This window comes from Apus apus, chromosome 3 (assembly GCF_020740795.1).
Source record: "Apus apus isolate bApuApu2 chromosome 3, bApuApu2.pri.cur, whole genome shotgun sequence".
Lineage (NCBI taxonomy): Eukaryota > Metazoa > Chordata > Aves > Apodiformes > Apodidae > Apus > Apus apus.
Genome location: NC_067284.1, coordinates 41125810 through 41152714, shown reverse-complemented (window position 1 = coordinate 41152714; position 26905 = coordinate 41125810). Strand labels below are relative to the sequence as shown.

Here is a 26905-nt window from a genome sequence, read left to right as displayed (position 1 = left end):
CAGAAAATAGTATTTTTTTCCCTAGCTTCTTCTGTTTGATTTTGGGCTTGTTTTGTTGTGTTTTTTTTTTTTTCTATTAAGAGATTGATTCAGGAGTGGAACAGCTGCTGGCTGTGGCAGATATGGTAACTGAATCCTTCTTTTTTCTCCCTTCCAAAAGACAAGTGCCAACTAGTAAAAACCAATGGGCACACTTTTTACTGAATGGGTGAAGTAAATGCAGGTATTTTAATCTTTGGATTATTGTTCAGTTATTAATTCCATACACAGGAATGTACAAATGAAGTGGAGGGGGGCAGAAAAAGGCTTAGCCCTTGCAAAGCATGCAAGAAAGAATACGCAACACTCACTTCAGTACATTATAACAAAATGAGCTAGTGTATTTTATTTTGGGTAACAGCCAAGAAATCTGACATTTTGCCCAATATGGCTTTCTTCTAAAATTAAAAAGTTGCATATACCTACAGTTGAGTCCACCAGCTACAGAAAATCTGCTGTATATATCTTTAATCCATGGCAGCATCACCAGAATACAGCTTCCAGTGGAGGTTTCAAGCTGAATTATAAGATAGAAGTTTTAAAATGTTCATTTAGAAGATTTTATATTGTTTATATGAAAACATACAAATTTTTCATTTATACATATACTACATATAAAACTTATTAGCAAGTATCTTCATCTGGGTATTACCTTTGTGCATGTAGCAAAAAAAGGATGTAGTTAGGGCTTCAGATGAAATACTAAAGTTCAAGACTATTGTATATGCTAACTAAAACCTTACTCAAATAACTCAAACATTGTTTCCTGCTTTTAAAGAGAAGAGATTCAGCTTAAAAATACATTCATAAAACAAAGAGACAATTTTCTCCCTGAGACTACCAGTGTGAGTTACTTTGTGGTAATCTTTGAATGAAAAAATATAAAAAAGACAATATGCTCTAGTTTCCTATATGCTGCAGCAAATTTCCCAAGCAACACCAGCATCATAAAAGGTGTAGATTGGAGAATCATGCTCACTAGCTGAAAAAAACCACATTTTCATATATCAGTTTAGGAAGAAGAAAAAGGCTTGAATTACCTTCCCTTAGCTATATTAAAGTTTAGATCTGTATCTGTAGTATGTGTAAAAGGGAAAAAGTTGGGTGGTGGGTTAGTTTGTTTTTCAATTCAGTCATGACTTTTATCCAAAGCAGGACTATATGCTCAAAATGTAGATTCTTGACTTCTGCAGAGATACTTAGTACAGTATTCTAAATGTTTCAATCGTGGTTTTGTGAATATTCATTAAAAATACATAATTTATGGGAACAGTTTCTGCTTAAATTCAGTGGTAAAATGTTGATTATAACAGATGGCAAAATCTCATGAGCAACAGGTAAGGAGTTGACCCCCCTCATTGAACAGCTCCTGGCCTGTGGCTTTTTTAATCCTCTTGTCAAAATTACTCTGCTCTGAAGGCTAGCAGATACACTAGTTTGATTTATATTACGTTCTTCCTTTTAAATGTCAGAAAGAGACAGTTTTTAAACTGCTACCAAGTCACATATTAGAACTGGGACCCATTAAACATCTGCCCAAATTGGAGAGACAGTGCAATGTAGTATCACTTTTTCTGTTTTCAGTTTAAATTGTATTTATAGTAACCATGCAATTACATTATTTTTTGGGGAAAAGCCTTACCTGAAATCAAAGAAAACACATTTATAGGAAAAAGGGGGAAAGCATTATGTTTGTTCTACCAAAATTTATTATGTAGTAATTACAAAGTTTAAAGATTCTTCCATTTTAAATAAAAATAATAGTTATAATTACGCACATTATATAGTACCATGTCAAGTGATTCCAACAAATATAACATGAAATACAGTGCAGTTTCAAATCAGAAAGACAAATACTTTCTCATTCACAGTGTTTGACAAATTACAGGAAAGCTTGTTCACATGAGGATTTACTTAAGGTCATGCTCTTATGAACAGTCCACATCACGCTGTGCCACAAAGACAAATCATCTCTCAGAACGTGAAGTACCGGGCAAACCACTCCTGGCGCTGTGGATCCTGTGAAGCCTCTGGTGAAGCATCAGTCTGAGGAGGGCTAAATCCACAGAAAGAAAAAGACAAAACTATTATCCCACAGCTACACAAAAAGTACAAATGTTAGGAGAAAAAAAAAGAAATCTCAGAGAACATTCAGTAAAGAGTACGGTCTTTTCCCATGGTTAATTATCAGTGTGCCTCAGGACATGATTTAGTATCTCCCTATAGAATCTGTGATCATCCACTTCATTGGAGAGCATCAGCAGCATGGACAAGTCAGTTCAGAAGCCACATGAGAGGGTGGGCAAATAATATTTTGGAAAACATTATTTAAAATCTCAACAGCTGCAGGATTTCAGGAAGAATAAAAAAGGTTTTCTTAGAAAAGCGTGACTGTAGAAGCTCCTCTTTTAGCATCCTTTTCCTGCGGTAAAGTTAATTTTCAAAAATATGATGCAAGCATCATATTTGTAGACGTGCTCACAAAGACTGGTTGGCAACTAAACAAAAATACACACTATTTCAATATTTAACACTGATCACGTATCACTTGCATTGCTGTTCATGCACACGTTTAAAATATGCTAATATACTAGGAAAAAAGAAACTGCTGCACTGCAAACAAGATTTGTTTCCCCCTTGAACACTTAAAATTCTCACAAAATGAACAAGAGAGAATATTTAAATCTAATTTAAATTTAATTACACAATTAACTTCCTTTCTCAATAAAAATCAGTAAGAAAATAATCCCTGCTGTATTACTGGATAATTCAGAGTGCAAACCAACTTGGAATGGAAACTCCAGCATCGCGGTCTATAAGTTCATGCACATGCATGTTACAGGTATCTGAGCACACTCATGCACATCACATGCACAGGAAAAAATAAGCAACAGCAATCTTTTAATTAAAAATTGTTTTCTTTGAATGAGACTGTTTTCCCTGCCTATTTTATATTTTAGTATTTGTTTACTTTGATAATTAGTAGCTGCTAGGTATGTGGTCTTTCACAAGAAACCAAGAGTGAGACTAAACAACCAACTGTGGTCATTACATATTGCTTTTAAGTTGCAAATTTAGAGGTAAGAGATCAGCACCTACTAAACAGAGTACAGCACTTCAGTCTGTTTAATATGTAGGTACATTAATCCAAAAGATTAAAATCCTGCCTCTAAAATGCCATTTTTAAGTTACTCAATTCACTATATTAATTTGTGAGAGAATTACTTGAGACTTTAATGCTGGTTTTGATTATTGGAAGCTCAGCCTTAAGCACCCAAGGATGCATGTTTCCTGTTGCTGTAGTGAGGTTACACCTATGAAACCATTTAATGTCTGTGAGGAAAGGGGAAACACAAAACATTCATGTAGCACAGAAAATAGTTTTCTTAAATAAAAACCATTATCACTAATACCAAATAAAAGAAACTGTGCTAGTATCAGTTCCTAAACGACAATCATTAAATAACACAAATGTTTAAAACAATTGTTCATATATGTAAACAATTGGAAGCACATGAATTCTGTTAAAGTATCTAAAGAGGTTTTCAAAGTTCAAGACTTACAAAAAAGTGAGAGAATACTTCACATTTCAGCAAGGTCTACAATAAAAAGGAATACTATAAAGAGGTTACAAATATAAAAATTAAAAATGCCATAGAGTACTTGTACCTCTGAAAGGTTCACAAAGCGAGTGGGATTCAGCTCAATAGGAACGCAAAATTTTCCTGAGTTAAGCCAAAAGAAAAAGAAAAAAAAAACATTGGTGAGGCAGTGCTCACCTCAAAAACGTCTTGGGCTCTTTGGGTGGCATTGGCTGTGGTAGTGGTTTGCTGCTGTTGAACTCAATATCGTGGATGGGTGAGTTAGGAATGGGGTCCAGGCGGTTGGGATGTCCATTGCCCACCACTCCGCTAGATTCCAGAGCACTTAGATTGGGGACACTCACAAACCTGTTTGTTGATTTATCGTTCTTCTTCTTTTGCTGCATTAAAAATAACAAGTATAAGGAAAGCTTCTCGCATAAGGACAGATGAGGAAATTTGCAAATTTAGAAGCTGCATTGATGGCTGGTTTGGGGTTGTTTTTATTGAAGGAGAGCAACTGGGACAGATTGGGCTTTTTTTTTTTTTTTCCCCAATTGTAGTTCACTCTTTGCTTTGGCCAGAACTGAACACTGCATGTTTTCACAGAAAAATAAAATTACTGATCAAGATTATTAAGTTATTAAGACTTAGTATAATAATCAATGAATATATTATATGAGATCTTCCAATATACCAGTTTTTCTGTTTAAGACATTGGCAATAGGAAGTTTTCCACAAAATTGTCATTTAGTCTGCTAAACCTTTCATGTTTTCTTCAGTCTTTTCTTGACACCAGTGAAGCAGTTCTGCTGCCAAAAGTCATTACAGGAAACTCCAATAGTGAAAAAAGTTAGCATCTCCAACAGGTTTCACCCCATCACTGAGGCACGTTTTGGTAACTGGAACATGGAACCTAGAAAAGCAGCTCGATTTCTTTTAAAGCAATTCCACCCTCACAGTTAGCAAGCATTACAGCAAATACTGCTAAAGATAAAAATATTATTGTATAGGAGTTCAGTTTTTTGCAGAAGGAAAAGGCCAGGCTTCTAATGCTCCTACAGCTTCCTCTTCTAGACACCAGATGGCACAACTGAACATTTTTCTTAATACTTTCTATACTCCTACTGATAGTAGTTCAAGGGACTCAAATTAGTGAAGAATTTTATTTCTGTATGACTATTTTACTCTCCATAACACATAATACAAAGGAATCAGTATTTAACCTCTCTATTTTTATAGGTATTTTAATGTTGAAGGATGCCATAAATAATTCTATGGCTTTTTAAAATTAGCTGTATGACAGAACGCCACGTGTATTTTCTGACTACCATGATATATTCTATGGCCACAATAAAATATTAATATTTTAAAAGCCTTATTTCAAAAAATAGGATTTTTGAGTCAGTTGATTAATTTATTCTAATGAATTATGTATTATTCGAATATATAATAAATGCTTTCATTCAATTACATATATGCAACCCTAACAAAGCAGCTGGAAGAAATACCCCCTAGGGGCTTATGAACTACACAGATTTGAACTACATCAAGTGAAAGACAAGTGGAATGTCATGTTGTTTCTATATAATACTTTCCAGCAGAATTCCACTTGAAACAGAAGAGCTGCTCTATTCAAGGGGGGTACTTTCTTCTGTTTAGCTCTCTGCAAGCTTTTATTTCAGTACCTGACCTCTGGAGGGTTGGCAGATGCAAATGTTACTAATTGTAGCCACAATGGTGGATGTGTTTGTCAAAATACAATTAAAAAACCCTCAACAACTTAACAGAAAGCTGTAATAGAAAAAAAAGTCTTTGTTAAGCATCACAGTGAAATATCGTTATGCTAAGATACACTTTACTACTGCTGTAGTAGTTGGAGCAGCAATAAATAGCATTATGGTGGAAAAAATAGTTTGGTAAAAGTAACCAGCTGTATGTAAAATACCTCTGCAAGGTACTATACACTGTAATTAAAACTGTGTTAAACACTGTAGTTAAACTTGTGTGCCTCCTAGGTGTGTTTCTGGAAAATGTACATTTTCCACATAAGTGCTTAGAAAAATACTATCGTTTCTTTCTTATTATCTATAAAACAATCTATGCTTCTGAAGCAATCAAATTTGGAGAGACAAAATTGTGTGTATTGTTTCCATGAAATTCATGCAAAGTATTAAGAAACTTCAGATGTAACAATGGAATACTGAATAGATCCATTGCATAAAATAGCAAAGCTGTAGTACTTACTGCAATGGCTGTAAGTCTGCATTAATATGCAAAGCCTGTAGTAATGCATAGATTCTTTTTATTACAAAAAATAAAAGAGAATGAGACTTTAAGTTTCTTTGTAAGTCATTCTCCAGTAACACAGGACATGCTGTGACAAAATACAGTAATGTAGTCCACAACTTATGAAATGAGAGATCAAGATGTTCTGGCATACAAGACAGTTTTAAAGTCTAAACAGTTTCAAGTGATAAAAGCGTATTATAAAAATATATTAATTATCACTATGGAAATCTGATGTTTAAGTACTTTTTGCAAACATTTCAGATTTCACACAAAACACAAGCTTACATATTTAATGGTTACATGTCACATCTTTATAAATGTATATGCTGCAATTAAAACTGTGTTAAACACTGTAGCTAAACCTGTGGATAAACCTGTTCAAACTTCCAAAATTTTCAAACAAGCTTTCCCATGTAAAAACAAATTGCATTTGGCAGTCCTGATGTTGTCCCTACTGGGCTCAAAATAGGTTCTTTTTTGCAGTTATGCATTAAAGTTATACTTCCACAGATAAGTTTGTGAGAGCTGCTGGGCTCCTGGAAACACAGGAGAATATTGACAATTTGCAGCAGTTTGTGCAGCAGTGGGAAATATGCTGATCTGATGAGAAATTATGGTAAGGCTTAGCTAAGTTACATGGTCTGATCTCAATAGTGGAGCCAGACCTCCTTTTAAATAATGGAGCCTGAACCTTGATCACTGAAGCTCTCGGGCATCTGAGCTGCTCATGTTGTGTCCCTTGGGTTACCCTTTGCTTCAGAACCTTCCCAAGTTCTTCCGCCTCTACAGCTGGGACAAATCTCTTCCCTTTCCATGCAGGTGAAATAACCTGTGGGTTATGACAGGGAGGAAGGAAATGTCAGAGGACTGATAGTTACTCCTGAAGTGGTGAAAAGAAGTAGGATTAAAATACCCTACCACAGTCCCTGTTCCTCTTGAAGGAATGCTGCTGGCTTTTGAAGTAACAGGGAGGCTACTATGCCTGCTCTTACAGTAGCCTTCACTGGCTGCTATCCTGCAGGATGGAGCGATCTGGAAAAGGTTGCTACTGAAGTGTTCTCACTCATGTAGGAGGTGACAGTAACTCAGAAGGCTGGAGACTGACTTATCTCCCGCTGCCACCACAGTCCATACCTAGGTTGTCACTCCAGTTCTCCAGTGTTACTCTGTCTTTCTCAATTCAGACTCATTCCATGCCCTTCTTACACTCCTTCCCTTTTTAGCTTGTATTCCTTCCTTTAGTGTCCCCTCTCCCGCTATCTTTCTAATGCTTTTCCATCCCGAGCACCACATGAAAAATGAAATTGTCCTTGAACTTTCCAAAATAACAAAGAAAAACTATGAACACAGAGTTGGCTATGGGTGTCATTGTTCTCTGTTATATGCTACAGTCCTGCCCTCTAGTGCCTTTCTGTCACTTTTCTATTTTGATTTTGCAGCTTTGTGAGAAGGAACTGTTTTTGATGTCACACGTCTAACAAACTAGGGTGACAATATCAGTGGACCTTTCAACAACACAAAAGAAACAAACCACACAAAAATAAGTACAGACAAATGGAAAACTATGTTCCTTGTTTTGAACACTTCAGGAGTGATACATATATACATGCAGGCACAGACACACACACATTTCTTCTTTTTACTATATCCTAACTTTTGCTTTCTTTTTCTTCACTTTAGCAATGAAGTCCATGGAACATACCTTCACCAATGGATTAATAACACCAACATTAGGGCTTGCATTAAAGATTTTGTTGTAGTTAGTCTCCCTGTTAACTAGCTCCAGCTGATAGAACTTTTTGTCCTCCTAAAAAGAAGAGCATATAGAAACTTCTTTTTATGCATTTTTATAATCAGTTAGTGGCCAAATCTGCCTATAAAATTATCTCAAATAAACTTATGTTTATGTTTCTAAGTAAACTGGTAATTATAAAAACTGCATATTTTTATGTATCATGTTTTATGTATTATTATGTGTAAATAGTAAGCTTCTATGTATGCAGTTCTGTTGCAGTTCTATGCTCCTGAGAGTGAGTATAGCCCAATGGATTATACACTGAGAAAGACTCAATATAGTTAACTTCTGGTCTCTAACTTGAAATTTCCTCATTCCTTCTTGCCTCTGAATCAGGATCTAATCAGACTAATCTGAATCGGGGTGTTGCACACTGCACTTGGGAAACTCAGTGAATCAGGAAATTGGTCTTAGAAACCTCAGAGAAAAGACTGTTTCTTACATAGCTTATTCCAGGGTTGGAGATGGGGGATGTCTCATCCAAGTCATACTGAAATATTTTTTGTATTGTGTTTGATAGCACAAAACTCTGTATCTCATTAGTTTTACTGTTATGAACCATTGGAACTACAGGAATAATGTGTGAAAGAGTATGAATAACACAATAGCAGGATTTAAATAAATTTTAAACATTTTGTATTAAATTAACTTTTATATTTGTCAAGATATTAAACCAAGAGAGCATGGAAGTCTTACAATCAATTTCTTTATGAGCTGGTCCCGCTCTGCAATTAGGTCTTTCAGTTCTGAGATAAGCTGCAAGTCTTCTGGTCTTGATTCTCTGTTTTTATATTTTTCCTCCATTTCTTCTAAACTTTATAGGAAAGAAGAATACCCCTTTTAGCTGGATCCAGTGTTAAATGATGAGAGAATAGTCACATCTTGATTAGTACAAAAGAGAGTTCAGGGAGTAAAAACAGAAGATGACTTTCTTGTCCCCTTTAATTAATTCCTATGTTTTCATTCAGCTTTAGTTAGTTTAAAAAAAAAAAAAAATCAACCCAACAATAACCTAAGTTTTGCTCCAGTAACTAATAATCTGGGCAAAATCCTAAAAACATCCCTCTTGTGCATGCAGTACTAGGTATTTGAAAAAAGGCCTCTTGGAAGTCAAACTGAAAATAAGGCATTCAAAATCATAATATGGGCAGTAGGATTACAGAAGACGCAGCTAAGATTGATACTAATGTAAAATACAGGGACTACTTTGCATTATATTTAATATTAACGTAAAATTCATAAAACTGGCAATTAATTTTCTTGATGAGGAAAACAAACAGTATCATTGTTCTTATAGGTGTCTACTCTGAATAAAGATGCATGCTTGTGATACTGGAGAAACTGGATAGACAGACAAGGCTGGCACCATCTTCCTCAGTTCATGTGGAACATACTGGGACAAAGATATCCAAGAACAGTGAAGACTAATAGGTACCTAACTCCTCTTCACAAAAGCAACTTAGTACCATTAGAGATGAAATAAATAAATGTGCTGCAAAAGAAAGACAATAACACTTGGATATTAGGATATCTGGATTAAGAGAAATGTTAGCGATTGATAAACATTTGAAAAAAAATAGGAGGAAATTTGAAATGCCTGGTGAGAAAGCATTAAAGGAGAGAAGTGAAATAAGCCAACCGAGAGAGGAATTGTACAAGTAACCACAAAAATCTCCTTGCTTCTTCTTAAAGAACAAGTTTTGAAGACACGACAATTTCAAATGACTGTGCCTCTTGGAAACATAGATATAACACTCATGATGCTAGACATTTGTTCCAAAGGAAACTACTAAGATACTGGTTTCACATATTCAACCCTCATGTAGATTAGTAAACCAAATTTCAGAACAGATTCAGGACTTGTAACAAACTTAAAAAAATAAATAAAAAAAAATAAATCCCAGATATACCCTGAGAAAAAAACTAAGAATTGAGGGTGTCTCAGTCAGCTTAAACTTATATTCCACAAGACACCTGCAACTAGATGTAACTTCTCACTTGAGATAAATATTTCCCCTTCAGAAGCAGCTATGTGACTTTTACTTTGAGTTGCACCTGAAAAACTGTTCATATTTAATTATATTTATAACCTTCAAAAAACCTGTACATAATTTGAGGAGATTATATAATGTATTTACATAGAACATAAAACAACATGACTGTTTTTATTTGCAGAGAAGGCATTTGACTCAGCAGAACAGAAATATGCTCAGCTGGCTTAATTTTTCTGTGTATGTTTTATGCTGGCTTAAGCTATTGCACACAGACCCCCAGAGTATGTAGCTCCACACAGCTGTCATTTTATTTTCAGATATTTGAGAGAACTGTTTTCTTTCTGTTTCAAATAATATGGAATTTAAATACTCTAGTGGTACAGTTTAATTAATGATACCCACTCCCAATTACTGTAAGATAGATTCTCAATTTCAGGAACAGTCACAAGGCCACGCTTTAGGTGAGGCCAAACCCAGAAATAGATGCATGAAAATCTTCTGGTTTTGTTTGCTTGTTGTGGGATTCATTTGGGTTTTTTTGGGTTTGTTTGGGTTTTTTTTAACAGTTTCCTCTTTTGACAGCTCCTTGCTTCATTATAAGTAGAGAGAGATAATACACTGAAGGCCAGGTCAGGGCATCCTAGGTAACATTTGCTGTCTTTAGGGCAGTGACTGCTTCTTTGTAGCATTAAGTTGGGCAAGAAATAGGAACAGGGAACTAACTAAACTTAGAAAATTTCAGGACAGTGAAAAATGAACTTAATGGGAAAAGAAGCTAGGGTAAATAGTTTCAAAACCCAATTCTGGTGACTGCTCACAGGTGTGTTTCTTGTACAAGATAAATGCAGTAAACAGGAGGTAGTTTACACCTAATTTACTGAATGGCAAGTTGCCAGCTTATCAGTGCACAGGGGTGTTCATGTGGACTATTACAAGGGAATAAGAACTAGAATTTTATACCCATTGTATTTGAAGATAATTTCTGAGTGCTTATTATGAAAAATTAGATGCTTTGGGGCTTTATTGTCAATTTTTAATTTACGTTTACTTTAAAAAGTTTTCTGTCATATCTGTAGACCAAATTTTCTCTGCCATAAATCTTTTGTCCTTCAAGAACAAATCCATTAGTGACAGTTTTGTTTAGGGAAGCCCTGAATACTCAGCAAAAACCTGACCAAGTTGGTTTGTCCTGGTTTGAGCCAGGATGAAGCCAATTTTCTTTTTACTGGTTGTGTTTTTTTGTTTTCCTTCAGTGAGCTCTCTTAATTAGCAGAAAGTTTTCCAGCTAGTGGACTGATAATGCCAGAATGTTTATGTTACTGCCAAGACATCGAGGGCATTTTGCTCTGCTTAGAATAGTAAAGGAGCAGAAGAGTTGTACCTGCAACCCTCCGATAGGGAGACGTGGACTAGACAGACAGCAAATTTGGCCTGAGATATTCCGTACATATCTATACACGATAGACTTGGTATAAAGGATCATGGAAGTCAAACCCCTTCCTGCTTCTTCTTGCCTTCTCTTCTGTCCATGGCTGGCATCCAGGGAGGACTCCATCTACCCATCACTGTTGATCCCTAGGCCCGTGCATTCCTGACCCTCACAACTCTCCCCTCAGCTCCTGTCTGCTCTGCAGCGCTCTGGGACATTTCAGGACTGTTCACAGCTCAGGAGATGCCGTGGGAGTTGCAAACCAGAGAGTCTCTCTCCCTCATTCTTTCTCTCCTTCCCTACCAGGGTGGAAGGGGGAGGGGATCAAAAGCGTTGTTGTTGCTGGTTTAATTGCTGATCCTGAGTCAAACCGTGACATGGTTACATCACAGACAGAGATAAAGTACAAAGGATGTGGAAGACAGGAAAACAGCAAGACGACACACACTGCTACACCACTTCTGCCCAGAGGTGGTCTAACCCCAGGTGGCATTTTCACTCAGAGATGCTTTAAGAATCAGTTATTGTTATGCTCAAATATTCCATTTTAGACACTAATTTTCCTTATGTTAGCAAACCTGAAGTTTTTGCATCACTTATGTTTTATAACCAGATTCCTTAATAGCAAATATTGTACTGTTTATAAACTTGTTGAAGAAGCTTGTGTTTTCAAAAAAGATGGAGTAAAGTTTGAGAAAAAACACTGGAAATAATGTTTTCTCCACTCTTCTAAGAACTGCACAGATTTAATATCTTTCCTGCTTAAATTTTTCGGTCTCAAATCTCTAACAATTTATGTCACTAAATTTCCCTAAAGCTTATAAAACTTTGTTGCCTAAAGAATTCCAAGATTAGGCTCTATACTTGATTGATATTTTTGCACACCTGCACCTCTGCATTGTCTTCAGCAACTCACAGACACCAAAATAAACTATTCACTCAAACGCAGCTACATACAAGTTTTCTTAATGCAACAAAACTTACGAAATTTGTAAAGCCGAATTAATTTCCTTGAGCAGCTCTTGGGTCTTATTAAAATCTGCCAGCATGCTTTCTTTCTCTCTGATGTGATCTGCTGTCAAGACATCCAGCTCTTTCTCATGTTTCTTGCTTAAATCTTGCTCATGCATCCTGTTTAATTTATTTTTTGTTAAAAAAAGAGTTATTCTAAAATCACACTCATTTGTTCATCATGATTTTCTGCCATGTTTCTAATGGTTTTTACACAATATCAGACAACAGAAGGAATTAATCAAAACTCTCTACTTACTTGTCCTCCAATCTTCTAGCTTATTTCATGTAAAATGCATCTCCTTTAATGCTTTTTTTTAATAAACAAACATAATGAACTAAAAAAACAAAAACAAAAAACCACACCAAAAGCAAACACTTGAATGGACTGTTACTGAAATATGCCAAAATTAATCACTAAAAGGCAGATTAACTGTATGGTAATATTCACTAACTTCACTAGTAATGGGCATAGCTTTATTCTAAAGAAGATAAAATGATACATAGCATCACTTGATTAAGAGGATAAATTAAAAGCTGCAAATAGTAAAATTTCTTAATAAAAACATTTGAGTTTAGAGTGGAAAAACTCATACCTGATCTGTTGGTTGGATTCACTTCGTATTCTAAGAACTTCTTTCCCTTTAAACTCTAATTCCTTAGTCAATGCACTTATATTTTCATGAAGATGTAGAATCTCTTTGTCCAGTTCAGCTATATGATGGTCTCGGTGATTCAGTTCATCTTGTAGATCTGATATTCGGCACAAAAATTCTTTCTCCTATGATACAAGTAGCAGTAGCTAAAATATTTTAAATAGACTTGTCTCTCAGAAGCACAATACTTGCTTCTGGAACAGAACAGCTGACTACAATTTTCCATCCAATAGACAATTTCTTTGAGCTTTTGACACAAACTGTAATTAAAACTGAGGTTTGAATTTGTACAAGTACAAACAAAGAAATCAAAGTTATGTAACAATTTCCGTTTGCGAGTAAATTTAAAAACCGTCATCGTCATTGCCTGGTAAAGTGGGCGCAGCTCGCCACAACTTTCTTTTGCCCACATTTACAACAAAAACCCAGAGACTGCTGAGAACAAGGAGAGTGGCACTTAGCATTTTCTACCTCTTAAGATACGATATATAGACACTGTTTTTCCATTTACAGCCCCATACAACGGCACAAAGTAGCTCAAGATGTACGCCCTGCACCAACAAACACCATGATTCAGAAGTCTCCTGTCTTAGCTATATATAAATACAAGGGTCATAAATATCTCACAGCAGAATACATTCTAAATAGTTTATATTATATTTTTATTGTGTCCAATAAATCAATTAAATAAACTATTTTTGCATAAGAAATTCCAGTGAAGTTAACATCTGGGAATCTCATCTGGAACCTAGGCCAATGGTTTTGGTAATGAATCTCCTTAGTTTCAAAGAAGTCTGTAATGAAATGAATCTTTTCCAGAGTTTTCCATTTCCATCTAATCCACTTCTTACAGTTTCAGTGTAATTAATGACCACATAATTTGCACAGTTACAAAAAAGTCATTTTATGCATACTTGTGTTTTGTGTTTTCATGCATCCAGGAAATACAAATATACCCTAACACACAAATTTATAGGACATCTTTAAGAACAGACCTTTAAAATTAACTCTCCTCCCTACAGAAAGACTGTATTAAAGTTATAAGTAAAAGCAGTGGAAAATTTATATCTACACATTTAAATATTTCAAAAAGTAGCTAATATAATAATCTTGCATCTCTGTATCTATTTCAGCTCTGATCCTGTGAACTGATGTGTATTCCAAAACAGGGAAACACAATTGCTTTGCCCTCAGTACAACTAAAGCTCTAAAGCTCTTGCTTAGCGGATCATAGCACTGAGGCCAGAAGTACGTGGCATTTGGTTGGAACAAACACTTGCTCTGGTAATTTAAAACTTTTTTTTTCCTGACATCTCCTCTAGGCTTAAGGAACACAAGACTGAAACCATATCCTCCTAAATCCTGCATGCTTTTGTTCACTGCTGACAGCACCACATCTTTGCCTCTAGTGCTCACACTTTTAAAACAGCAAGGAGAAAAAGGGCTCATCTTTGACTGTCTCTGTTACTGTGTAAAGGCTATATCCAGCTAAACCCATTTCCTCTGTTAATATATTTCTAAAACCACTCCACCTCCTTGGTGCAGGACTATCAGTAAACCAACCCTGAAAAAAAACCTATTGTATATGCAAATAAAGAAGTAATTTTCTGATCCTCTTATTTCCAGGAGTCTGTCTTCCTTTCAGTAGACATCAAGCTTTAATTTTTTCATTACTGTTTGAAAAAAATGATTGCACATAAAGTGAAAAATGAAAGAAAAAGGGAATTAATCAGTTTGATGCAAAGGTAATCCACACTGGTTTTTGTATGTGGGGTGTGTTTTTTTGTTTGGGTGTGGGTTGCATTTGGGTTTTTTTTTAGGAAACAGCTGCAAGCTGTTACACCTTCTTTACATTATTTAAATGCTAATTTATCTTTTCCAGTTTGGCTCCTGAAAAAAAGAAAAAGATACTAAGCTACCTCTTAACTTTGAAGTAAAAATTTGGTTTTAAGCAACTGTATCACTTAGGCTTTGGAAAGAAGCAGCTTTTTCTTCTGTAAGTCCTGCTAGCAGGTGAAGATGAGTAGAATTTCACAAGAATTAGCAATTTTCTCCCATGGCAAGAAAATGTGCTCTCAGATGGTTGCACAATTCTGAGAGGAAACCACCTTGATACAGAAATCTTTACTAGGCATCAACTGAAGGTTGTTGAAGGTAGAAGTAGTTAAGCAAGGAAGCTTAGTAAACTGGTAGGGATGCATTATCTGCTGGTGCTGGCTGACTCTGAAAGATGACACATTTGTTCACAATGGTTCTTGCCTCCAACTACAAGAAAGCAAATACTGATTATGCAATTTTACAGCCAGTTGTCAGCAATGCTTCCTACCTGTCGTCTGCCGAGTTCTATGCTTCTTTCAAGCTCCATTTTGGCAGCTACCAGTTCTTGTTGATGGTTGTGCCTGAGCTGGTCAATTGCTGCTGCGTGTTGATGATTTAGCTCAGAGCGCAAGGAAGCTAGTCACCATGAACAAAAAGAAAAGTTTGTTTTACACTAATTAACAACAACAGTCCAGGTCCCCCAAGCGTTGCTGCTGACCTCATAAACACTATTTACATAGTCTAAGCAACTGTCCTGTCATTCTATTCCTCTTACTTTCTGAAACATTCTCTGTCGTGAAATTTGGTTGCTTACTCCCTCCAAAATACCTTACAGGTGAGATTTTTCAAAAGGGCACAGTATGGCCTTACTGATTTTAAGAGGAACAACTAGGCCAACACTGAATGACTCTGAGATACTCTACAGTGTTAGAATACACACACGTGTATGTACATATATTCGCATGAGTAGAAATAATGTTTGGGACCCACTTGTAAATTTGAAACGCCATACCTAACATAGCTTTTCCTTCATCCTCCAGCTCAAATCGTAGAGTCTGAAGTTCCTGTTCCATCTCCAATTTGAAACCTTCCATGGCTTGTTTATGTGTTTCTTTCAGTGCCTGAAGTTCTTCTGAATGCTTCTGTTGTAAACGTTCTTCTAATTCCTATGAATTGATAAAGTTTATTCTGTTTAGCTTAGGGAACTCATAAAACATTAAACAATAAACAACTGGAAACAAAAAGCAGGCATTGGCATACTCTAGAAATTACTAAAAATGCACTAATATGACTCATATTTTCTTCTCTAAGTTATCCTACTACTGTATTTTTCCCTTATCAGTGGCTGATGGTCATCAAGATTACCTGTGCCCAAAAACTCTATTCTGCTCACAGTTGGAAAAGAGAAAAAAACCCAAAAAACAATCTCTGGATATGTTTACAATATCAAGCAGTGGTGGTAAGGTGCAGATCCCTAGATGGTTCTAGTGTACATACTTGGTGATTTCTGCTCCCCAATGACACCCGTGTTGATTCCCTACTTAAACGTATGAAGTATAATGTTCCTGGTGCATATCTTCTAGTTTCATTTTGAACCCAAGGAATCCACCTTTTATGCTCGAAGTCCAGTTTATGATGTGAACTACAGACAATGGGAAGATTGATTGCAAAGGTACACTCTGGATCTGAATTTAAAGAAAAACCTTAAGACACAGATGCTATTAAATGCCATGCAGTGCCAAAATTCCAATTTTAAAGCTGGTTTAATCAAGGTTTAAAAGTCCCTTGAATGTGAGAGTGTTCTGGACACGTAGATGATCTTGCAAGTTGCAGAACATAGTTTATAAAATTTTTAACATAATGAAAACATAAAACACCTTACAAAAGGAGTCAACTGATAGGAAATAGCAGAAAACACATGCAACATTAGGTAACGATAATGCAAAATACAGAGAAGCCTATTCCGAATAAAAACTAGAATGTCATGTTATGGATAACAATGTCAAACTACTGTAAAGAAGTGTGTGTGTTGATAATAATTTTAACTCTCTCTATATGCATATACTGCATTTGTTCATCATGATTTTCTGCTATGCTTCTAATGGCTTTTACACAATATTAGATGACATAAAAAAATGCCAATATCAGAGAAAAATTTAATTATGTCTTAATCAGATTTAACTGGATAAAAATGTTACTATATGACGCCAGCTGAAAAGAAAATTTAGCAGTTATGCAGATACATTTTTTTACTAATTCCACTGTGTATATCAATTGCTAATATGGCAACATTCTGTACATAATACAGAACATCGAGATGAACACACCTTTTGTTCTTGCTCTTTTGTTTCTTCCATGTTTTGAAAGGCAAGGATATGGGCTTCCTGAAGTGACTTATGCCTTTGCTGATGCTCCTCTTCTAATTCCTGGATCTCCTGAGTCAGCCTCTGTCGCTCCTGACTGAACTGGGCTTGTAGCTGTTGCAAAGAGCTCTGAGACTGGGAAAGCTGCATCTCCAGATTCTGCTTCAGTAAGGAGATCTAACCCACAACAGAACAGCAAATATCCACTAGTCATTAAAACTAACATCAACTCTGAAAATAACATTCAAAAGAAGAAAACTCTTGAAATTGTAAAGCCAGAATGTGAACTAAGACTGACAAGCAATGTCATCCATGTACTGAATTTGCTGTTAATATTATATCTCAGAGATATAATAATGGCATTTTAATAGTTTTATAGGGGTTACCACATCTGTCAGTTTATAGTACAGTGCTACCTGTAACACAATTTTTCATGGCCGAATTATCAAAATTTACTTCTAGGTTTTGTATAAAGAGCAATAAAAATGACACTATCAAGGTCTAAAATCAAGCACTTGATTGTTAAGATACAGTATTCTTCAGGGGAACATCATGTCAATTCTGTAAGGAAAATCCTGCAATTGATAGGGGAGAACAGCCTGTGACATATAGATTGATTTTTTTAATCTTTTGATATTATATAGTCCTACCTTACAGGTAGTTTTCTCATTTAAAAAGAAATGGTAGCATACCACTCTACATCATAAATAAAATGTTGCACTTGATGGATTCCTCCCCCACACTTTTTTTTTTATTAGCTTAGTAATATTATGAGTGATTTTGCTGGCTGGTTTTCAAGATCTAAGATCTAAGCAGTCTGAGTCACAAATACTCAGTTTTTTAGAAATATCTGTTTTTACAAATTATACTTTTCACCCAACAAGGTTTTTAATACATTAGAGTACACTGTGCTCCCTGAAAAAGTCTCTTTTTTTTTTTTTATAATAATGTTAACTTTGTTCTTTATATCAGATATAATCTTTTCACACTGAAAATACTCAAGCTCTATTCCCTTTAGAGCCAAACATGAGAGAGATACTCTCCAATTCTAGAAACAAGATATAACCAAAAGAGAATTTTGCTACAGTGACTCAAAGCAAGCAAAAAAACCAACTGCCATATAACAAAGGATTTGAATCAGTAAGGACATCTTTCAAGCCTCAGAGCATTTCATAAAGCTCAATTGTAAATGGAAGTCTGATAGTGTCATTTGATTCAGCATATCTTAAAATTAATTACGACAAAGTAATGACATTGCACATCAATTTATCAATTTACAGAAAATTAAACCCCACCAATTAACAAAAAATTAATAGCAGCATACCATGGACAAATTGCAGCATGAACGTAATTGTCAAATATGTAGGTTGTTTAGTTGTTCTTTTTTTTCAGAAGGGCACAGCTTAAGCAGATTTGAAAGAAAAAAGCTAGCGCTAAAACAAAACAAGCAAATTAATTTGAAAGAAATTAGCATGGCTCACTGCATTTCAAATTTACTAGGTCTTTGTGTCTGGGCATATATACTCTACCTTCCATGTATACGCTATCAACAGTATTTTACTTTAGGTAGCCCTGAAACAGACTGGCTACAACTGAAATAGTGAAGGCCTATACTACATCCTGCAACCTGCAATATACATGTAAAACCTTTTGCATTAAATGTAAATACCACACACATATTGTACAGTGTCAGACAAAAGGTTTGTCTAATCTCCTGTTCTGGCTCCAGAAATGACCAACATGGCTCGCTCAGGGAAAACACGGCATAACGTTAAGGATCTTGAATCTGGTCTACCAGCATCCAGCAATCTTTCTTAACCAAGAGAGGTATTTTGGGGCAAATTAATGGAAAAAAAATGTTAATTAAATTCAACCACTATCTGAATCCATAACAGCTTTTTAGCATCCACAATACCCTGTGGAAAATTCCAGATAGATGTGGCAATATGACATGATGACCTCCTAATACTTGTAACAGAAAGGAGTCAAAAGAGGTTCCCTTTTTCTCTTACTCTGTTCTAACTCCTGTTTTCGTAGATCTTCACATTTCCCTCCTTACACCCTTTTCCATACCAAACAGTTTTGGCTTAATGAGTCACTCCTTGTATGGAAGCCATTTCATATCTATCATCACAATTTTCTCCTAATTTTGCCCCTTTTCTACTATTTATTTTTATGATGAGGAGATCAAAACAGCATCAAATAATTTTAAATAGGACTAAACTTCAGTTTTATATAGTGGTTTCTATGGTTTTACCTTTTACCAGCCTTTCAGTACCTGAAGGGGGCCTACAGGAAAGTCGAGGGGGGACTTTTTACAAGGGTATGTAGCAATAGGGGGAGGGGTAATAGCTTGAAACTGAAAGAAGGGAGATTTAGGTTAGATACTGGGAAGACAGTCTTTACTGTGAGGGTGGTGGTTTTTATTCTTTCTGTCTTCATTTTAGTATCATAGGAATGTGCACTCAGAATAGTCTTAAGAGATTACTCAGTCCAATTCTTAGCACAGTAACTCCATACACAAATTACTGCTTAAAAATCTTGTATGAAGAAAATCCCACAATTTTCACTCATATCTTCTTCCTCCTCGTGCCTGTGGCAGAAACACTGAGATACTGTATCTGTCCACTCTTACTTGTCCTTTTCACCATGTTTCTGTCCCTCAGGTTTCTTACCATTGCCCAGTCCCATTCTGCATGGCCACCAGGAGGTACAATTCTAGCAGAAGTCTTGCTCAGTCCTGTAGAACCTCAGGAAATGTTATCATCATACTCTAAAAAAGCTTTCATTATAACATTAAAATGGAGTCAGCCATGGCATCTTAGCCAAATACGAAAAAATGTATTTTTGGCTGGAAGTTAAATCCATCTTTCACTTAGGCTCCTGCTCCAAATTCTGGTAATTCTCACTATATCACTTTTAAACTTTTTTAGCAGGGTTCAAGGGCAAACTATTTATTTTTTTATTTCCTCAGAAATGCAGAAAGCATTTTAACTGAGGTGACCAAGAGAAATTTGACATCTGGCCAGGAAGCCATTTTAGAAGAGATCAGGAATATCCTTCTCAAGAGCAGTTCACTCGTCCACTGGATTGAACTGACTGCAAAATCACAGCCTGAAATGAGTCAATCTCTATTTGCATCAATAGACTATACAGAAAATAAAGGACAATGAGGATTAAATTATTCTAACAAGTGAGTCAAATTAGTCTACCATTCTAATAATAAGATTTTTCTGTCTTTGAAAGTATATTAAATATTAAAAATCTGGCAGTTATTTTTAGAAGAGTAAGTAATTTTAAACATTATTTTGAATATTCATTTCATATGCTGATACCCTTAGGAGTAAGGGGATTTCTGAAATTTTTTAAAACATAAGTGCCTCCCTTTGCATCATCTCCTCTATGTACTCCTGTATTTAGGATTCAAAGCAAAACAGCTTTAAACATTATTCTCTAAATTTTCAATACTTTCATCCATGATTTTCAGCGCATTAAAAACATTGCTAAGAATTTAAAAAATAAAAAAAAATAGAAAGAATATTTTGGCTACAATTATAGCTTGCACTGCCAAACTGAAACTTATAGTACAGCATCAATCTCATGCTTTGTAGAAAGCTCTGCAATACACGTTTGCACTGCCCACAAGCTTGCTTGAACAATGACAAAAATGCTGCTTCTATTATGACCATGTGGGTAGTTTGATGTCCAGTGACATACACATTTACACAGATGAATGGATGCAGTACACAAGCTTTTGATAACTAGCAGCAAACATTTTCCTCTCCAATATTACCATGTACTCTATTTCAAAGGCTACAGCTCTAAAGCAGTACTACAGGATATGCAGATTTATTAGTGCAAACATGCCCTGTTTACAAGCTGTAAGTGCAAATCACTCACATTGCTGATAGATTTATGTAAAGCTTCACCGAGACAGTGCCGCTATGAAGAAAAGATCACAGGAATAAAGGGAAATATTCAGAGATCAACTAAGTAAAAGAAAAAGGGATAAGGAAGGGGAAAGTAAAACACAGAACATTGATTATAATTTGATTAGGAAAAAAAAGTTGAACACTATCTGGAAAAAATATGAACATGTTGTTTGACTTGGTATATAAACTACCACACAGAATAAAATAATGTGTTTTCCTGTGTTATGGTTTGAACATACAGCATAGCATTATCTCTTCAACATAATGTTACTAAGTTCTCCTTTATTATGCAGCTGAACACTTTAGAAACGATCCAACTGTTTTCTCCTTTATGCCAATAATTTTGGGAAAAAACCCTTAAGTACATTGATTTGCATTATTATTAGAAAAAGTGTTATGTAAGGACTCAATCAACAGTCAGCTGTGTCTCCAAAATATCACAAGCATATTAGAGATGTGAATATTAAAGTTCAAATTTCACTGCTAAAGGACAGAAAATGAGCTTAGTCTACAATGAAGACATTTATATTAAAATACTTATTTTTCTTAACATTCAGAATGAGATGGGTGTATAGCAGATTCTTCCTGCAAGTTTCCAGCAAAAAATGAGTTAATGTAGGATTGTTGATTGGTAATGAAAAGAAAAAAATAAAAACGTATTGGCAAGTAAATGTTCGATATGAAATATTACTGATCAGAAAAGTCATACACATCATTCATATATATATATACACATATAAAAATGCCTGTGTTTTTTTATATATATATGAATGGTGTAGATAGGCACACATCCATCCATGCACACAATAGTCATCAGAAATTAAGTGTGAGCAATTTCAAATGCAGCATGACCAGTATTCCCTTGTGGCACACGTCAGTCAAGATAATGGCTCTCTCCAGGAGACAGCAGGTATTTTGACATCAGCTTGGAAGCCCGCAAGTTGGGAACTTTTGGATATTTCACAAAATACAAAATTAATAAGTTATTATTTTTCTCCTGAACCTACAAAAAGGTACAACATAAAAATACATAATTGTGGAATATCAAAAGTTATCTTATTAAAATTGTAAGTTATAAGCAACAGCTTTCTATACAAGAGTGTAACACTAGGAGGCATCGTAGTCCAGCAGACAAGGCAACAGACTGATTCTGAACAGCTCCGATTTCAACACTGGGTTTTGACAGTGCCAACCTAAACAAATCCATCTATTTTTTCTGTCCTTCCTTTCCCATCTGTCTGGCTTCTTTAGGCGGGAAGCTGCTAAGAGCAGGAATGATCTCTTGCTAAGTAAGTGTTCAGTTTCTAGAATGTCTGTGACTTAATTTTGATGGACATGTCTAGGCACCATCGCAGTAAAACTGAGAAATACTTAGATTTTATCTCTGAAGCAGAATGGCTAGTAATGTTCTATATTTAAAAGAGATTCCAAGTAAAAATAATTTTGGGAAGCTATATTCTGAGTGTCCCCTATTAAAAAAGGCAACTGAAGAAAGTGAGAATTGCTTGCAGAATAACATATTTCTTTTACCAAGAAACTGGTCTCACTTTGCTGTCAAGCTGATAACTAGAAGTACTAACATGGACTAACCACTTAAAAATGTGATTTCACCAAATTTAACTTTTCCAGAGATCTGGAAGAGATTGCATTCATTTTCAGTGAAGGTTCTGCAATAAAATTGTCCAGGTGAGTGCAGTATTCAGATCTGTCACAGATTTCTTAGGCTACTTCACTTAAAGCCATCTTTCTGCAACCCACACCTTCTCATTGTGAAATGAGAACACTTAAATATTTTGTGCATAAAAATTAACTATTAAATGCTCAGATCTTACTGGAAAAAGACACCCATACAGAGACCAAAAAAAAGTTACTTTTTAATAAAGTTGAACTTAAATATTTGATATTCCTACATGTTCTAGAAAGACATATAACATCGTTGAATATACAGTAAATGCAGCTTATTGGTCTTTAACAAAACTTGAAACATGTCAGTACTTTATAAAATAGAAATCTAAGTATCACATCACTATTTAAAAGTGTTTAATTGTAGGACAGTTAGCTAAACATCAGTCCTGAAAAGAACACTGGAAAGGATGACTTCAGAGTCAATTATGAAAATCTTCAAGTGTGAATATAAGATGATTTTCAGTCAACATAACAAAAAGAATAAAGCCCTGCTAAAGAAAACCTGATTTCTTCCTTGGGCAAGAAATGCTCCTGTCCAGAAAGAATACTTAAGAGGACTTTTAAATGGTATTCAATTTATTACTATATGAGTTTTTAATAAAAAAATGTGCTTATATAATTTTACTGAATAATATTTTAAAATATTAAATCTGACTGACTTAACTCAAAAATAGTGGTGAATCAGCACTGAAATCAAGCAGGTATCACTAGGATTAATACTAAACCTGACCACAATTTATTATTTTCACCCTTTATCAGATAGTAAATAATTTTAATAAAATACATACATGATAGAAGAGTAACTTAGAATCATATGGGCTAGTCAATTGGCATGGGGGCTGGTTTAATAAAAATGTGCAGCAGTATTATCAGACGCAGCTCCATATTGAAAAGTATGCAGGACATACACTCACAATGGAGAACCTCAAATAAATCTGGCTGAAATATTATTAAGAAATTCCATACAAATTCAAAACATCCTCATGGCTACTTTCACAGTAAGTGCCATGATCTGGGCAAAAAGTTATGAGAACCAGAAAGAATGCAGGCATAATTATTACCCTCTGTACTTCTATGGGGATAAGTCATAAGAAGAAAAACAAAACAAAACAAAAAATGGAGAACACGTTTAATTGCCACTCTCTTTCTTTATGTTGACATTCAAGATTATTGGTTTATTATATTATTGTGGTATAAGAAACCCTTGTTGAATTCTCTTTGAAATCAGATTTCGCAGATACAGGATGTACAAATGAATTCATTTGTTTCTTGCAAGTGTAGGAACTTTGGAAAAGACATCTTTATTCAGTATGTATGTATTAGCCATCCTGGTTTTACCTGATTTTGCTGTCTCATTTTTCAGTAGAATATTCTGTTTTCCACCCTCAGCATAAGCACAGCTAAGCCTCAGATGTAACCAGAAGAATTTCCCCATGACTCAGAGAAACAGCAGAGGTTGCTGTGTCCTTAGAACCCACTGATCATTGCAGGCTACTCAGCAGGACCAAAAGACCTTGCATACAATACGTGGGGAAAGATTATATTTCCACCTCTATTTCAACATCTCTCCTAAAAGAGCTGTGTTTTTCAATTTAGTTGGACCAATTTGTGCTGTAGTAAAGCATAGATTTAGAGCTTTGGGTTTGCTTACTGTAATGAGCAATGAGTTTGTGTTGCTATCACCATGACTGTCACAGGGGCCATACTTGGTACCAAATGGTCATTTTCCTCAAGTAGAAAATGTACTGCACTACTAACACTTGCACATTTTCATTCAGTTACATTGTTTCCTGCAGGACATTAGCTTAGTAGATTAATAGAAGATCTCTCATTTCATTGTTTCCCTTGGCTAAAAATTACTTTCAACCAGGCTACAGAGCCTTGACACCAAATCTCAGCATTGGTCTTTGTGCCACCTGAAGATCAGTTATGTAACACTTTTTTGTATTGATATTTCAATGTCAAATTGCATCAAGATCTGACTTCAGTATAAGGTTTACTGCATTTTCAAAATACTGCTGGCAACAGGAATTCTTGTGTAGTAACAAAGTCCAGCTTCATCTGCTGCATCAAAGAAGATCTAGATTGCTATGCAGTCTTTGCCTCATGTAAAGAGCAACCTCCAATAGATGCTGCTAACCTTGCTGAAAAAAAGAAAATCTGTGTGCATCCATCAAAGGCAAAAAAGACTAATTTCTGAGATGCCTACTGAAGCAGCTGAAGGTACCTCTGGCATAAGCCCATTTTATCCAGCTAATAACAACAAAAACAACCACCCCAAAACTCTCCCTCAAGATACATCTTTGGTTTGAAGAGAAAGACTGATTTGTCAGCAGATACAGGGTCTCTGGCTGAGCAGTGCTTACATGACAGATGACTCTGCAGAGATTTGGAAAGCAGCTGTTTCCTACTACAACATTTTGTACTTGGCTTGGGGCTTGTGATATGCTAGAAATAGAAGAGCTGCATCAAAATTTACACTCCCTGACTGGTAAGAAAAAGTAGTATTGAGAGCCCCCTCCCTCTCTCTCAAAATCCAACAGTTTTCTACTGAGGAAAATGAAGTATATATAAGGCATTCTGAAATACAGAACTAGCTCTGGGATCTAATTGGTTTCAGATTTCCTCCTGTTTTTGTAGCAACCCTGAGTGAAGATGCTGTGTCCTGGCAATCACAAGGTGAGGTACTCATCCTGTTGCTTTAAAAATATGAAGCTCTTCTCTTTTCCAGTTGCAGGAGTCTATTAAACTCCTAGGCAAAATGCCCAGGCATGTTGACATTTTTACCTGTTTCACTTTGAATCTGACAAACTGTAGGTTCAATGGTCAGGGGAAAAAAAAAAATAGGATAATTTGAATTTCCTGATAGTTTTTTAAGTTTTTGGAACTGTGCTAAAGCTTAATTTAATTTTACTTATTTGTCATGATGCTGTCAGGATTTAAAGATTATACATGCATCTTAGCTAATCCTTACTGGAGCACAGAGGTATGTGTCAAGAAGATTCCTTAATGTAGAATTTTATTCATCTGATGAATTTCAAACAAATTTTGCCACACCTAATAAGTTCTCTCTCAATCCTCCCAGAGTCCACTGTTTTCATTGATTTTGAACTTATGCAAAAGCTACTTGAGCAACTGTCTTCTGCGGAAGAGGCTAAGGGTAATGTTTTAATGCTAAATTCTTGCCAGTCTTTATTTTACATTTAAGGGAAAAACATACAGAAAGAAAACTAACATTTTATTTGGGGAATGGTATTACTGTTGAATTTGCTTAAATTTCTATTTACTAGCTTTAGAAATGTAAACCTAATTCAAATATCAAATTAAACTAGTTTCTGACCCATATGTCATTAATTACAAACTGTACTAATAATTTAATGTTCTTTTCATCCATTGTCAGGTAGAATTAAGTCTTTCAGTCTCCTCCAGACTTACTAATTCAAATACTGCCAAACAAAAACTGGTAACACTCAATTCCAGTTACAAGTTTCTGATCAGAGAGATATATTTCTTTGGAGATGAAGATACTGTCATTTCAAACATAAGCTTAGATGTGTTTTTAAATTTAATTAACCATCAAGAGAGAAAAAATTACGAAACAAAAATGGAGATGAAAATTAAGTCCAGTAACTCCTTTAATATTTAACAGAGCAACAACACCTAGATTTGTTAGTATTCTTACTGTATCGTACTTAAGATACTTTGAGAACTCCAGTTTCTTCTGTTGCTTTTGTTTGTCTTTATTGCTGAGCAGCTCTTAATTGTAAATGGTCTGTATGAATTCCCTCTGTTACATTCATAGACTTTAAGAGTAAAATAATGAAGAGCATACAGGACGGGCTGAATGGGCTCATCATAGCTAAAAGCTCAGAAAAAGAGAATTATGCTGAATGTTAGACATTTGTTTTCAAGTTCAAGACTCAGACAAAACTACAGTGACTACTGTGGACAGAATAAATGCACCAACCTCTCTGCAGGATCATATCTCTACATAGAACAGGGAGACCAGAACAAAGGGGGATTCTTCATTGAGAGGTGCAGACAGTCATGAAACAAGGGGAAGTACCCTCAATAGATGGCCCTCTGAGGGCTGCAGCGACTCCGGATTACACAGTTATTCACACCCTCAAGTAGAATACCTTTTGACTGTGTAGAGGGTAAGTTTCCCCTCTTAGCATACAGGAGTACTGATTCTTCAAAGCCAGTAGTGAGTGGCAGGGTGCATACAGACACTGGATCTCGGCAGAAACCCTCAAAGCGCCCCTTATTCCCCATGAGGCCCACAGGAGCTGCAGCACAGTCCCATTGA

At 35.5% G+C, this 26905-nt stretch overlaps 1 protein-coding gene across 13 annotated transcripts in view; it reads right to left on the bottom strand.

Moving 5' to 3' along the window:
* Positions 1-355: 355 nt before the first annotated feature.
* Positions 356-26905, bottom strand: part of FAM184A (family with sequence similarity 184 member A) — a 69731-nt gene continuing 43181 nt past the window's right edge. For 2 of the 13 annotated variants that reach the window (XM_051614004.1, XM_051614006.1), the window contains exons 10-20: positions 20879-20920; positions 16943-17155; positions 15628-15781; positions 15124-15251; positions 12738-12922; positions 12115-12261; positions 8404-8521; positions 7615-7719; positions 6604-6741; positions 3819-4021; positions 356-2095 (exon numbers count right to left, since the gene is read on the bottom strand). In XM_051614004.1, coding sequence (XP_051469964.1) covers positions 2014-2095; positions 3819-4021; positions 6604-6741; positions 7615-7719; positions 8404-8521; positions 12115-12261; positions 12738-12922; positions 15124-15251; positions 15628-15781; positions 16943-17155; positions 20879-20920 — 1515 coding nt within the window. In that variant the 3' untranslated portion in view covers positions 356-2013. Of the gene's footprint in view, positions 2096-3818; positions 4022-6603; positions 6742-7614; positions 7720-8403; positions 8522-12114; positions 12262-12737; positions 12923-15123; positions 15252-15627; positions 15782-16942; positions 17156-20878; positions 20921-26905 lie in introns of those variants that run through there. The other 11 variants (XM_051614005.1, XM_051614007.1, XM_051614008.1 and 8 more) reach the window with 11 other exon arrangements.